This window comes from Sesamum indicum, linkage group LG3, assembly GCF_000512975.1.
Source record: "Sesamum indicum cultivar Zhongzhi No. 13 linkage group LG3, S_indicum_v1.0, whole genome shotgun sequence".
In the NCBI taxonomy this organism is placed as follows: Eukaryota; Viridiplantae; Streptophyta; class Magnoliopsida; order Lamiales; family Pedaliaceae; genus Sesamum; species Sesamum indicum.
The window spans coordinates 13,614,832-13,629,832 of record NC_026147.1 but is presented as its reverse complement, the minus strand read 5'-3'; the positions used below and the strand labels follow the sequence as shown (position 1 = coordinate 13,629,832).

The window sequence follows — 15,001 nt, the reverse complement described above, 5'->3', positions numbered from 1 at the left end:
GGCCGTCCTGGAGGTCCCTCATGTCAACTCGGAGTTTTTGGCAAGTATTATGAAGCAGAACTTGTGGTGGGAAAGGTCTTGTGAATCTATAGCCGGAAAACCCCCAGCCACATTGGACGAATTCTTAGTACGGGCAGAGAAATACATCCAAATTGAGGAAACATCAGGCGTAAGAACCGCAACCCCCTCTAAGGGGAGAGTTGAAGAGGAAGACCATGCCAAGCAACACACGAGTGAAAGCAACCAAAGAGATTGAAGGCACGTGCCGCCCTCCAACATAACGCGATGTACCCCATTGACGCGCCCCACGCAGAGACCCTTGCCGTAGCAGAACAACAAGGGATAGCCCAGTGGCCACTCCGCATGAGGGAGAATCCTAAAAGGATGAAGTCGAACAAATATTGCCTTTTTCATAAAGACTCCGGTCACAAATTCGGAAATTGCTTCCATCTGAAAGATGAGATAGAGAAGTAGATCCAATAAGGATATTTGAAGGAGTACATAAATCGCAACAACCAACCTCGTGAAGGGGGCTCAGGACCTCTCCGAGAGGGGGCGAGAGAGAAAGAGAGAGAAGACAAAATAAACCAAACCAAGAAAACCTTTCAACTGCTGGAGTTATTGAGGTGATATTTGGTGGACCAGAAAGGGGAGGATTTTTTGGAGAAGAATTTTTATGTGAAGTGTATTGGACTGCACCTCTATAATACAAGTACAATTAATTTTGCTTTTTAGCGACGTCAATAAGTAAGAGACAAATTGAAATTCTCCCCTTAAGAAAATGTATTTTGGGAATTTTGAAATTGCACATAGCTCCTAATTTCGGTACAATTAGATTGTGCAACATATAGTCCAGTATTACCTTGCATATATACATATTTTGGCATGTGTATGCACATAATTAGCACATAAAGTTGAAAAATGTATCCATAATCTATTGAAAAATTGTTGGGGATGAAAGTACAAGATTTGTCATAATCATCAAATTAAAAAAACTTCACATGTCATCATCAAGTTTCGTGGATGACTTAATATGAACTTTTGTACATTTCAATCGTATAAAATGTTAGGATTAATTTTTGGGCCATCTCCAAAATGTCACAAAATAGAGGGAATGTTTGGTGAATTTTTTTTCTCTTTAATTTGTGCTATTTTCTATTATTTAAGGTCCACTGAAATTATTATTCCGTACACTTTTTTGCTTAATTTTTTATTATTTTGTCTCATCTCTGCAAAATAGGTTTCTCCCTCATCATCTGGCATATAAGCTTCACATCGATCGTGTGGCAGTTCTACTCTACCGTGAACTTCATCAGGAAATGCCACGTGGGGTTGGTGAGGTTGACCTTCTTCAAATCCTTAGCATATTGAAGTGTGATGTCCAGAGTTCAACAATTCATCTTCGATGATTTTATGTTAAATACAATTTTAATAATGTATACAATTCAACCTATTTACAAATAGAATCATATATACATATATAAATACATATAAAGGAGACATGATTTTATAATGAATAATGATTTTTATTCCAAAATTTGTTCCAAAAAGAAGAAAACAAAACCATAAATTCGATATATATTTTAAACTATTTTAAATTATCTCAAAAAATAAATCCAAACATACGTACTTATATCTATTTTTCTCTCTCTATCTTCACAAAAAAAATTATAGCACTCAAAATATAGATTCAAACATAGTGTTAATGTTTTATTTTACTGTCATTTATTATTTCAGTTTTATTTGTTCTTTATATAGGTAAGACTTTAATCAAACTAGGTTAAGAAGATTAACTCAAAATTTCACAAGAGCCCATTTGTGAAGATAAGCTGCAAATGGAATAACTCAAATTATGGTTGGGTTATTCAAGGGCTTACCAATATTACTTCTAATATTAGAATTTAAAAAACATGTACAATAGCACAAAAAGATCACAAATTTAGCACAAAAAGAGCACAAATTAAGCACAAACACAAGAAATGGGAAGAGAAGGGAGAAAAGAATGAGGACTTACAAAATGAAAATTAATTATAATGAATTTTGATACGGGTTGAGATCGTTAATGAGCTGGGCAAGGAGGCTGATAACGAGAACAACATTCTAAAATATAAGGGTACGTAAGTACATAAAATCGTTAGATTTGTTGCGGTGGTTCTCAAAAATACCATCCAATATTTAAGTTAGTTTGGTAGTATGTCGAAGAGTTAGAACTCAATAAATGTTATAGAAACAAATACTTGAAATTGATGAATACTAGTATTTGTAAGAGGGTCGGTGTGTTGGGAAAGTACAATTCATGTGGCAAATCAATTATTGAGATGATTGGAAGATCAACGACCATAAAAATAAGCCGTGTAAAAATATGCAAATCATTTTCCTATTTGATCATATGTTCAAATCCTCTTTTCTTTTTTTGGGGGGAAGGGGAGGGGTGTCGGTGGTGGTTACTATTTAACCTCTATTAGATTCGACAACAAATACTTCACATATAATATTTGTGATACTTTATCTTTTGAGATGGATTAGAGATGGAAAATATTTTTTTTATTAATGGAATCAGAGACGGGTTACTCTAAAACTTTGTTCTTGTTTTTCGACTGAATCAGCCATGGAAATATTCGGTCTCAGAATTAGAGACGGAATACTTTCGTCCCTAATATTTAGCCACAGGGCTTTCAGCCACAGAGTGCGGAGATGGATTTTTCGTTGCTGATTCATTTTAGAGACGGAAATCATATTTTAAGAGACGGAAATTTCCGTCTTTGATACCCTATTTTCTTGTAGTTAAATGCTTCTATTTGCTTCTCTTTGATAATTAATCGTTTATTCTTAAAAGTGATATTTTGTCAAAAGTCTAAAATAAATATAGGTTTCGATATATCTACTTTATAAAGATTGGATCAAACAATTGTGATCCTAAACTTGACAAAAATACTGATTTTCATCAATTTTTAGAAACAAACACTCTAAAAAATAACAAAAATCTTATACAATCGAATTAATAATCCCATTTTAACATATTATGGCTTGAAATAGAAAGATGTAGGTGTCAAGGTCACCTTCAGACAACAATTCTAGTTGGCTGTCCTACATGTTTCTTTCATTATTTATTTATTTTCTCATGTTTGAGGCTATATAGTAAATAATATGAAACTTGAATTTACTAATTATTTTCTAATAAAATGTGCTACATGCATGCAAAGAAGCAATTAGTAAATATTGAAACTTACACACTCATTCATTTATGTAGTAAAAGTTTTATAAATCTAATTATTTGGTCAATATAGTATAATTTCATATACCGTGTATTTATGTGACTTTTTATTATGTATGTTTGTATAATTATTCTACACACGCATACAAACCGATATGTATAGTTATCTATAGCATATGTAGTTACGTTTGTGTACATGAATGTATGTATATTTTTAAAATAAAGTAGGTTAGTGCAAATAAACTGTACGTACAGACATCAATACGTGCATTGTTGGTAAATTATGAGCATAGTTTTATTAAGCACAAAATATAGAATTTATGATTCAAGAATTAATATGAGGAAAAAAAATTATTAGATAAGAAAAAAAAAACTTAGATCAAACTAGATTAATTAAGAACCTCAATTTGGAATGCAGGATGCCTAAGATAGTTTTGGTTTGATAGGATAGCCCCCGACAACAACTCTTTGATACCTAAATCAATTATGGTAATTTAGAAGTAGATCGAAGATGGCTATTAAAAATGTACCTTTGGAACTGATGACACTTAGTATTTATAGAGCTTTTACATATTTAGAAAATGTATAAATCCACATGGCAAGATCCAAGTCCGATCAAAAGCCATAAAAATGGGTCATCGGCTTGAGTCAAACCTAACTCGATTGTGTAAAAATACGAGTTCTTAACCTTTTTTATCATATTATTACTTTTCAAGGACAAGTAATTAAGGTATTTTGACTATTTGGGAGGTAATTTGAGTATTTTGTACTATCATTTAAAATTATACAACCAAGTAAACAACAAATTTGATTGATGACATTATTTCATCCATTGTTCAACATATTCAAATACTAATCACCGTACACATTTTATTAAATAATCTCATCATATATTTAATTCGTCTTTATCCTATTATTTATTTATTTCGTGACAGAAAGTACTTACAGACTCATGTCTTATATATTATATTTTGCTTCTTTTCTTGTCATTTCTAATTTTTTCATCAGTAATATTTTTAACTTTATCGATCAAAAATTAATATAAAAAACTTGTTAAGCATAATAACTCGGAAGAAAATTGAAATTCCCACATTAAGAAAATGATTTTGGAAATTATAAAGTTGCACATAATTCTTAATTGTATGTGCAACATATAGTTCAATTTTACCCTGCATATATACATATTCTGGCACGTGCATGCACATACTTACCACTTAAAAGTTGAAAGATTTTTCCATATATAATATACTAAAAAATTGTTGGGGATGATATAGTACAATATTTGTCATAATCATCATATTAAAAGACTTCACATGTTGCCATTGAGTTTCAAAGATGACCTAATATGAATGAATAATTGTAGATTTGATTCCGTATCAAATGTTTGGATTAATCTCTGAGCCATCTCCAAAATGTCCAAAAATGGAGGGAATGTTTGGTGAATTTATTTTTGTTTTTTTTTTTGGCTATTTTTTTATTATTTAAGGTGGATTAACATTATTGTTCATGTATTTTTTTTTCTTTTTTGATTATTTTTTAATTGTTTTGTCCCCTCTTGGCATAATAGGTTTCTCCCTCACCCTCTTGTACATATATAAGCTTCACATCAAAAGTGAGGCAGTCTGCTGCGGCGCCGTTCCGAAATGAGGTTCATCTTTTTCAAATTCTTAGCATATTGAAGTGTGATATCCAGAGTCCGACAGTCCATTTTCAATATTTTTATGTTAGAATAAAATTATAATAATCTACACAATTTAACCTACCGACAAACAAAATCATATATACATATTTAAATGCATATATAGGATATATGATTTGACGATAAACAGTAATTTTTGTTCAAAAAAGGAAAAAAAATACAAAACCATACTTTGAGTTATTTCTAAAAATAAATCTAAACATGCCTATTTATCTATATTTTTCTCTCTTTATCTCAACAAATAAACGAAAGCACTCAAAATATACATCCAAACATAATATTAATATTTTATTCTATTGTAATTTATGATCTAAGTTTTATTTGTTCTTTATATATATAAAGTAAGATTTCAATCAAACTAGATTAAGAAATTGATCTCAAAGTTTCAGAAGAGCCCTTTTATGAAGATAAGCTGCAAATACACTCAAATTATGGTTAGGTTCTTCAAGGACTCACCAATATTATTTCCAATATTAGAATTTGAAAAAATATGCACAATAGCATAAAAAGAGCACAAAATAAGCACAAACACAAGAAATGAGAAGAAAAGGGAGAATGAAAGAGGTAAAGACTTACGAGAACATCGATCTAGAATATAGGGGTACCTAAGTATATAGTCGTTAGACTCGTTGTGATGGGCCTCAAGAATAACTGTCTGGTACTTAAATTAGTTTGGTAGTATGTCAAAAAGTTAGAACTCAATAAATATTATAAAGACGAATACTTGAAATTGGTGACTGCTAACATTTGTAAGAGGGTCTGTGTATTGGAAAAAAGTTCAATCTACGTGGCAAATTAAGTATTGAGATGATTGAACGATCAACTGCTACAAAAATAAATTGTGTAAAAAATATGCAAATCTTAATCTGATCTAATCGTACTTTTATTTTTTAAGGGCGAATCCATCTTTTGGAGGAGTGTTACTATTTCACCCCTATTAAGTTCAACAACGAATCGGTACTTAGTTTCTAAACTGATAATTTCATTTGAACAAATAATAACCAAAGAAGAATAACGCCTATCACTCCCATCGTTCATTTATGACTAACATAATTTATTATTGTGATGTAACTGTCATCTATTATTATTAATAAAAATAACATTTTAATATGTGAGATGTCCTCTTTAAAGATAAGAGATGTGAATGAAGATAGGTCTAAAATCCAAACTCTAAAGTTAACAACAACATGAATAGTAAGGATCAATTGAAAACTTTTTGTTCTTCATCCAACTTATGCAAACACAATTCTCATAATTTCTTGAATTGTTTCATATTGTTATTCCGGCTTTTTATGTATTTGATATCAAGATATGATAATAGTTGGTCCAAACCCACTAAAAATATTGACATCATTTACATAAATAATCCCTACTTTTAAAAAAATTATACATACACCTCAGAAAATGCCAACAATACTACTCAAATTAACCCTACTTCTTAGATGTTATGAATGGTTTCTAAATTATGCAAAAAATAGGGGTGTAAATGTAATTATTATTTTTTTTAACACAATTTTCAAATTTGATAATTTTTTTGTTTTAAATTTAAATTATGGGTTCCAAGTAATATTCAAAATTTTAAATTTCATAAAAATATCAGGGGGAAAAAAGCAAAGGAAAAATTCTTTTCTCTCTTTTTTCAACTCTTTTTCTCAAAATAAAGCTAAAAGAAGATCCAAAGTGAAATAAGACCACACAACATGAGCACGCTGGACTGGACTTTGAACCCAAAAATATAGAAAAAAGAATCTCCTGCTGATATTTTTCTCCTTCTTTGTCCCCACACTTCAATACAAAAATCTGCGGATGGATAAATGTAAACTACCACTATTACTGTCTACAATCCAATTCCACTCGCTAGGACTATAAATTCCCAGCTTTCTAGGGCTTCGGGAATTCTACTGTGTGTGCATAGAAATGGACGCCGCGCAAGAAGCCCACAACAGGGAGGCGTTCCGGCAAGCTGTCGTTAACACCCTTGAACGCCGTTTGTTTTACATCCCATCCTTCAAGATCTACCGCGGGGTTGCTGGGCTTTACGATTATGGGCCACCCGGATGCGCGGTCAAGTCCAACGTGCTCGCCTTCTGGCGTCAGGTTTATACATTTCGGTTTTTGCTATTGTTAATTTTAATAGAGCCCCGAATTTGGATTGGAGTTCTTTTGGTGGCTTTTGTTGGTAATTGGATGAAATTATGTATTCAGTTCTGAGTGGTGCTTGTAATTGCTGGGTAGTGTTGTTAGTTTGTTTGTTGATCTAGTTTTGGTGGTTTTACTAATGGGTTTCCTTTGTGAAGCCGTGGTTTGGTTTCTGTGATTTTGATACTTAAGGTAAATGTTTCTTGGAACGGTATCTTGTTTGAGCGAGTTATCAGTAGTACAAGGGTGGGCTGCAGCGACAGAGATCTTTTGCATGCAAGAACAAAGTTTTGGCTGATAATTCTTCTTAGTTGTCAATCTAGTGATTCTGATGGTTGTGATGACTTTATGTAGAATTATTGAATCTTTTGCTCAGATATGTTAACCTTTGTATGTGGTTTCTGGATGCTGTTAAAGAGGGTTACTGAAACTAACTGACTTTATTTTATAATTGTAATACTTTTGTTATGTAATTAAAATTCTTTACTCTTTTTCTATATGTGTACTGGTACATTTTTTTTATGCTTTTTCAATGTATTTCCTTTTATTTTTCCTGTCCTTTCTTTCCATGTAAACCAGGGACTTTTTGCTAAACATTTGTTTTGATGTTTCAGCATTTCGTTCTTGAAGAGAACATGTTGGAAGTTGATTGCCCTTGTGTTACACCAGAGATTGTGCTGAAAGCATCGGGTCATGTTGATAAGTTTACGGACCTTATGGTTAAAGATGAAAAGACCGGAACATGTTATCGGGCAGACCATTTGCTCAAGGATTATTGCAAAGACAAGCTTGAGAAAGACCCTAATCTTAGCGCTGAGAAGGCAGCAGAACTCAGGCATGTGCTTGCTGTGTTGGATGACCTCTCTGCTGAAGAGCTGGGTGCTAAAATAAAGGGTTATGGAATTACCGCTCCAGATACAAAGAACAGTCTCTCAGACCCCTATCCTTTCAATCTAATGTTTCAGACATCAATTGGGCCATCTGGCTTGAGCCCTGGGTGAGGATATGTTATTATTCTTGAACTAATTTCCTCTTGCATGGCTTAATGGTTTTCTATATCTGATTCCTTTTTTTGTTTCTTCAATTCTTTTTGAAATCTAATATTCTGCAGATACATGCGCCCTGAGACAGCTCAAGGCATTTTCGTGAACTTTAAGGACTTGTACTACTATAATGGCAACAAGCTTCCTTTTGCAGCTGCACAGATTGGTCAAGCTTTTCGGAATGAGGTCTCCTATACTACCATAAAAACTGCTATTTTTGCATGCATTTTTGAGTTTTCTCAGATAAGGTTTTGTTATAATATAGAATACCAAAATTATGTGAACGCTAGTTGTATAATCAATAGGGACTTGAACAATGTAGATGTTGAGGATAGGACAAAAGTGGTTTTTTATTTCTAATTTGGAAGATATGTTCGATATTAATATATACCCAATCTATTTGGTTTGGGTGTGAAAATGGTAGCATTTGCAGCAATTATCAAGGAAACTGAGATTAATTCTCTTACAGAAACTATGGTACATGTTGAACTACACAAGGACATAGCATTTTATAAGTACTTTACTTTGAATCCCTGGGGCACCAAGAAAAAATCTCTGCACATGGAAAAGAGCCAAAAGGTTTGCGTGGAAAAGTTTCCTCCGACTATCTGAGTGTTGAATGCCTAAAAAATTTTTGACAATGTATTAGCTTCTTCCTGTGGCCACAAAGATTCCCTCAGAGCACATGAAGAATAGGTTAAGTTTGACAAATGACAATCTAAAAGGCAGAATTGGAACAGTGGATGAATATTTTATCTAGTAAGCATAAATGACAGTTTTGGTCCTATGGAAATTTCTAGCTCGTTGCAGAGTTCTGTCTGAGATTATTTATTTATATGAAATGAGAGTAATCTACAAGCTCCCAAATGCATGTGCTATGCATATTAGATCTTTTCCGCACATTGAGCTACATGTGTGTTTTATGACATGTATGAACTTTGCAGATCTCTCCACGGCAAGGTCTTTTAAGGGTTCGTGAATTTACGCTGGCAGAGATCGAACACTTTGTAGATCCTGATGACAAATCTCATCCAAAATTCTCTGAAGTTGCAAGTTTGGAATTTTTGATGTTCCCAAGAGAAGATCAGGTGTCTGGACAAGCAGCAAGGAGAATTCCTATCGGAGAAGCAGTTACTCAGGTTGGTTTATTGGATGTCTGTCATCTAGTTTCTTCCTGTCTCCTCCCTGGGATTTTGTTCTCTATTTTAACAATAATTCATAAATCTGTGTGGCGCAGGGAATCGTCAATAATGAAACACTGGGTTATTTCATAGGGCGAGTATACTTGTTCTTAACCGAACTTGGGATTGACAAAGACCGCCTGCGATTCCGCCAACATCTGGCAAATGAGATGGCACACTATGCAGCAGATTGTTGGGATGCTGAAATTGAATGCTCATACGGTTGGATTGAGTGTGTTGGTATTGCAGATAGATCGGCATATGATTTACACGCGCATACTGTAAGTTCTGGTGAATTTGCATATACAATCTGTCAAAGGGGACAAGTTGCAATGACGTCCTTGTACTTTGGTTCATGTCAATCTATTTTTACTCAAGTGATATTGGTGATTATAGTTTTTGGTTGAACCGTTTGACTAGGTTTTGGTGAGAGCACATGAATAGTTGTCGACGGTAGATGCTAAAGTCGATTTTATGACCTAGTCCTGATTCACTATTTGCAGGATAAAAGTGGTGTTCCCCTGGTGGCACATGAAAAATATCCAGAACCAAGAGAAGTAGAGGTATCAGCTTCTTTCCTCCTCAGCTTATTTCATGCTACTCTGAGCACGCTCCTAGTTGACATCAAGATAACGTACAATATTGAAGACATCACGCCTTGTGAATATGCCCATACTTGTGTTTAATCACTGGGGTTGTTGTCATCAATTTGTGAGTGTTGTGATCTCCATAACTGGGGGCAGTACTCCTGAAGTATCATGTCATTGACTCTGTTTATTCCTCCCTCCCTCTCTTTCTCTCTCCTTCACCACTGGAAGTCTGACAGTCTGATGGCTCTTACTACATGCTTAATGGTTAAACCTTACACAGAATGTTGTTTGGTCTCTTTCAGAAACTTGTTATTGCTCCAGTGAAAAAAGAGCTGGGTCTTGCTTTTAAGGGTAACCAAAGGATGGTGGTTGAAGCTTTAGAGGTATGCAACTACTATAATGTATTTGTCAGTCCATTTCTATGCACTTGGAGAGTGTCGTTTTCACTTGTTGCTTCCATTTCTTTCTACCCTTGATTTTTCTATGCTGAGAGATATTCGAATGTTTGATTTCTCCCTGTTGACAAGTAGCCATTTTCACTCTTGAGAGGATATAACATTGCTTTTTAAGATTGGCGGCACATACTGTTAACTTGTTTTTTTACCATCCTCTTAGGATTTGGTTTGCTCTTATTCAGAATAGCGATTAATTATCAATAATACTCAACTATAGATTTTTCAAAAATTATGAAATTTTCTGGGTTCTTGCTTGTAAACAGGCTATGGGGGAAGAGGAAGCCATGGAGATGAAAGCAACCTTGGAAACCAAGGGTGAGGCAGAGTTTCGTGTTTGTACCCTGGACAAAGTTGTGACCATAAAGAGTAACATGGTCTCGATCTCCAAAGAGAAGAAAAAGGAACATCAAAGGGTTTTCACACCATCTGTGATTGAACCATCGTTTGGTATTGGAAGGATCATATACTGCCTATATGAGCATTCGTTTTATACAAGGCCTAGTAAAGATGGGGATGAACAATTGAATGTCTTCCGCTTTCCACCACTAGTAGCTCCAATCAAATGCACTGTATTTCCTCTGGTTCAGAATCAACAATATGAGGAAGTTGCCAGAAATATTGCCAGAGCATTGACCACTGTTGGGATCTCCTACAAAATCGATATAACAGGTATGCACCTCGGGGATTTCATCTACCTTATAAAATATTTGAGTAGGCTAGGTACTAGCTAGTGTACCCATTTTCTTTTACCCTTTTCCTCATCTTGGCCATATTTCCAAATGGATGCCTTCAGTGTTGGACCTTTGGAATTTTTCAGTTTAGGCTAACTGGATCACTTGGCTAGGTACTAGCTAGTGTACCCATTTTCTTTTACCCTTTTCCTCATCTTGGCCATATTTCCAAATGGGTGCTGTCGGTGTTGGACCTTTGCAATTTTTCAGTTTAGGCTAACTGGATCACTTGGCTACTTTTGTTATATAGGTCAGATTGCAGTTTACTGTTTCTGTTAAATACCTTAAACTTGTTCCTGGATGGCCAACTTGTTTTATTAGTTCTCGAGAAATTTGTGCTTTAAGAACTTTCGGTTTTCTATACCTTTATCTGTTCTTTTGCTGATTATCTTCGTTGAGTGAAACTTTAGCGTTCAAGACGAAAAGGATGCTAACAAGGGCTTGAAATAAGTAATGAAACTTAATTACTATCGTGAAGAAGAAAACTATTTTGCTAGTGGAATAGGTAATGGAAACACTTTGAAAAGCTTTTGGAGTCATCAAGCGTTAGAGATTGTCAGCAGATGAAAATAGGATGATAAATTGAAGTTGTTTCCCCCGTAAAGGAAATAGAAGACCTCCATATGGATCATCTGATGCATGAGAGTTGACATAAAACATCAGGCATAATAATACCATCAATTCATGTGTTATATTTTTGCAGGCACCTCAATAGGAAAGAGATATGCAAGAACTGATGAACTTGGAGTTCCCTTCGCAATTACAGTTGATTCTACATCCTCAGTGACTGTCCGAGAAAGAGATAGCAAGCAGCAAATTCGTGTTAACGTAGACGAGGTGGCATCTGTGGTTAAGGAGGTTACTGATGGGGTGAGCACATGGGCTGATGTATTGTGGAGATACCCGACTCATTCCTCTTGACCAGCAGAGTCTCGATCTCAGATTGGCTTACCACACTTCCTTGTTGATGTCGCCGTTCAAACTTCATTTACATATTTAATCAGGAAAACTGGCGAGACTCAGAATCAAGAAATATACTCCATATCACTGTATGTCGTTTCTGCAAGTGTTTGGACATTATTTGTTTCATTATAAATTTTGCAAAGTGATTTCATATCCATTAGAATTTGAGATTGGTGCCTAGATGTAGAAACCAAAAGGGTTTCTGTATGTTCTCGCGCATGTGTAAGGCGAGCATGATATTAGTCATGACTTAGCTGTGGTGGACAAACATAATAGGTCAAAACAGTACTAGTACTACTACCACGACTAAAAGGTTAAGTTACCTTTACACTGGGCAAATTGAAAGGAACTACCATCTCTCATAGATCACAAGTAAACTAGAGCTTACAACTCAAACATACACACGTACATTAGAATGGCAAATGATCAGCCCCGCCACCAGTGATGGAGCTGGAGGCAGCGGCACTGCTCCTCTCGGCATGGCAGAGCTGGCGGAGCTTTGTGGGGACGTACCAAATGGAGAGGTGGGGATGAGCATTGAAGATGGCATCAATGTCCCATCCCTGTCTTGCTGCTATGGCCACCAAGGGCTTGTAACATGCTTGCCTCCATGCCCCGACATTCTCTCCTCTCTCCTTGAAAGCCCGCCTCAGAGCATTGGACGTCTCCTCATCAAGGCAGTGCAGGGCGTAGCAATGCACATAGTGCCGCATCTTGGGCTTGTTGATGTAGTTGGCCCCTGCCTTTTTTGCATACCTGAACACTTGGTTTGTCACCTAGACGAACATGAAATTGCATCAGATACATGTTTGCACGATGTTTGGACGTACGGATGACACATGCTCGTGAATTCTAAAAAAAGAGGATATGTGTCAATCATTCATATTGTGCGTCAGGGTGCAGCAATCTACAAGAACTAAACTTGATAGAGTTTGTTATGTTATAAACTTTGTCCTTAGAGATGAGTCTCTCGTGTTAACCTATTGAATATGATCAAACTGAGAACTGTCCAATTAAAAGTAACTGATTTATATACCACTGGTCAAGAGTAAATTCAAATTTATGTATCATTACTGTAGGAGAAATATGAGCACGAAAAGAAAATCCTAGACTAGTTCGAAACATAAGACATGTCTTGTACTAAAACTAGCAGTAACAGTATTTTGTATCACTCATTGATTTGACAACTTCCAACCACCTTTGTAACTCATAGTGCATGAGAAAACTTAGATTTTTGTTCAGAAAAGAAAAAGAAACTGCAAGATTCCACGTTCCCACCCCATAAATATATATATACGTATATATGTATATATATATATAGAGAGAGAGAGAGAGAAGGAGAGAGAGAATATTGAAAGCAAGATTTGAGAATGATTGTTAGTTTCTGCAACAAATGTTGAGAGGGGGAAAGATGAAGGGAGAAATAGGGTGTGGATGTGGGTGGGGGTGATTCTTTGGGGCCCTTTTGGATTTGCAGAGAGGCCCAGAAAACCGTACACAAGCTGTCGAGTTCTCATGTGGACAGCTCGCACCCCAACCACACAGGCCCAGCTACTTTCAGCTGCTCCATGTTGTACGGTTCGGACACTCACACATCCACCACCACCATCATTACCACTATAACAACACTCCCACCCCCACCCCCACCCCCATGAACATCATCGCCACACTTCCCTTCCCTCTCTTTCCAATCCAACTGTTTTCTATGTTCTTACACTGCCTAAAAGTGCACCAAAGGACTAGAAAAACAAGCAACACATATAGAGATTATTACAAAAAAAATATATTACAAAACACATTTTGGTATGTATATGAAATACTAATAAAATAGTGAAACACATAGTCAAAAAAAATCATGTCTTGATTCTATTGACACTCTCTGAATTTATGCCGTCTAATATTATCGTTGATGCACTTGATACATTTTCGCTCTATGTTTTTTTTGACGTGGATATTATTAGTTATTAATTAAATGTGACATTTGAGTTATTAGAAAATAATATATATATATATATATAGATACATATTTATCTTTTTTCTAAATGTTTAGGAAATTATAGAAAATGGAAGTATTTTATTTAAATATATAACAATGATTTTTGCTGAACTGACCTTGGTGGGACATTTTTCTCCTCTCTCCTTGGCTATGCTCTGGACTTGGATCAAGAACTCACGGCACTGCTCATAGAGATGGAAGAGATAATCAAGGCCGTTCTTCTTCCCACGCGCCACCTCCCCTGGCTCCGTCACGATGAACGGGTGCTCCCTCTGCCGCTCGCTTCCCCCTCCGCCGCAATTCTCGTCATCCTCCGCTCCCTCCTTCTCATCATCGAAGCCATTCTAGACCGGCCCTTGTAATTCTTCCTCCTCCGCTGTTTCCTTCCACCCGCCGCCACGACCATCTCCCACACCCCTCCCCCGCCACTCCCCGCCGCCTCCTTCTCCTGCTGCACCGGCTCCTCTGACAACCCTACTTACGAATTTTAACATGGCAATATATATATATATATATATGTTAATCATGACTTCATGTAAAAAATGTATTTTTATTAATTTTATCATTAGTGGATAATCCTATTCTTGTTGTCATGCATGCAGTTCATTACGTACTACAGATGCTAACCTTCTTGAGACAGTGCGTCAAGGGCATGTGTGGTGTCGCCAGAGAGGAGGTGGCGCCGCCGTGCTTCCTCCTCATCGAGGCGGCGCCGCTCTGCTCTGACGGCGGCTTTGATGCCGTATCTCTCCCCAACAAGGAGGTCCCACCGGAAAATCTGACAAAGGCTGTTCATCATCTCGTCAAGCTCTTCATCCCTCATGTCCAAGAGTGTGTTCACCGTGAATCCAAGCTCAGCTATTTTGGCAGCAGTGAAGTATCTGATCCCATAAGCTTGGAACAGCTCCTCCAAACCTCCAAGCTCTCTGGGCCTGACGGAGTAGGCAGGAGGAGGCGGCGGAGGTGGTGGCGCCACCGCCTCCCGCAGCC

At 36.1% G+C, this 15,001-nt stretch overlaps 2 protein-coding genes across 2 annotated transcripts in view; one reads left to right on the top strand and one right to left on the bottom strand.

Moving 5' to 3' along the window:
• On the top strand, positions 6,661–12,166 carry LOC105158290 (glycine--tRNA ligase, mitochondrial 1). The gene is made up of 9 exons (XM_011074989.2): positions 6,661–7,010; positions 7,667–8,049; positions 8,164–8,281; positions 9,040–9,234; positions 9,333–9,557; positions 9,780–9,839; positions 10,169–10,249; positions 10,585–10,990; positions 11,756–12,166. Exons 1-9 carry the CDS (start codon positions 6,831–6,833, stop codon positions 11,971–11,973), a joined length of 1,866 nt encoding a protein of 621 aa, XP_011073291.1. The 5' UTR covers positions 6,661–6,830; the 3' UTR covers positions 11,974–12,166.
• The window catches only part of LOC105158515 (floricaula protein), an 11,426-nt gene continuing 8,310 nt past the window's right edge, over positions 11,886–15,001 (bottom strand). Inside the window, 4 exon segments of the mRNA XM_011075298.2 lie at positions 11,886–12,791; positions 14,128–14,357; positions 14,360–14,485; positions 14,639–15,000. Coding sequence (XP_011073600.2) covers positions 12,426–12,791; positions 14,128–14,357; positions 14,360–14,485; positions 14,639–15,000 — 1,084 coding nt within the window. The 3' untranslated portion in view covers positions 11,886–12,425.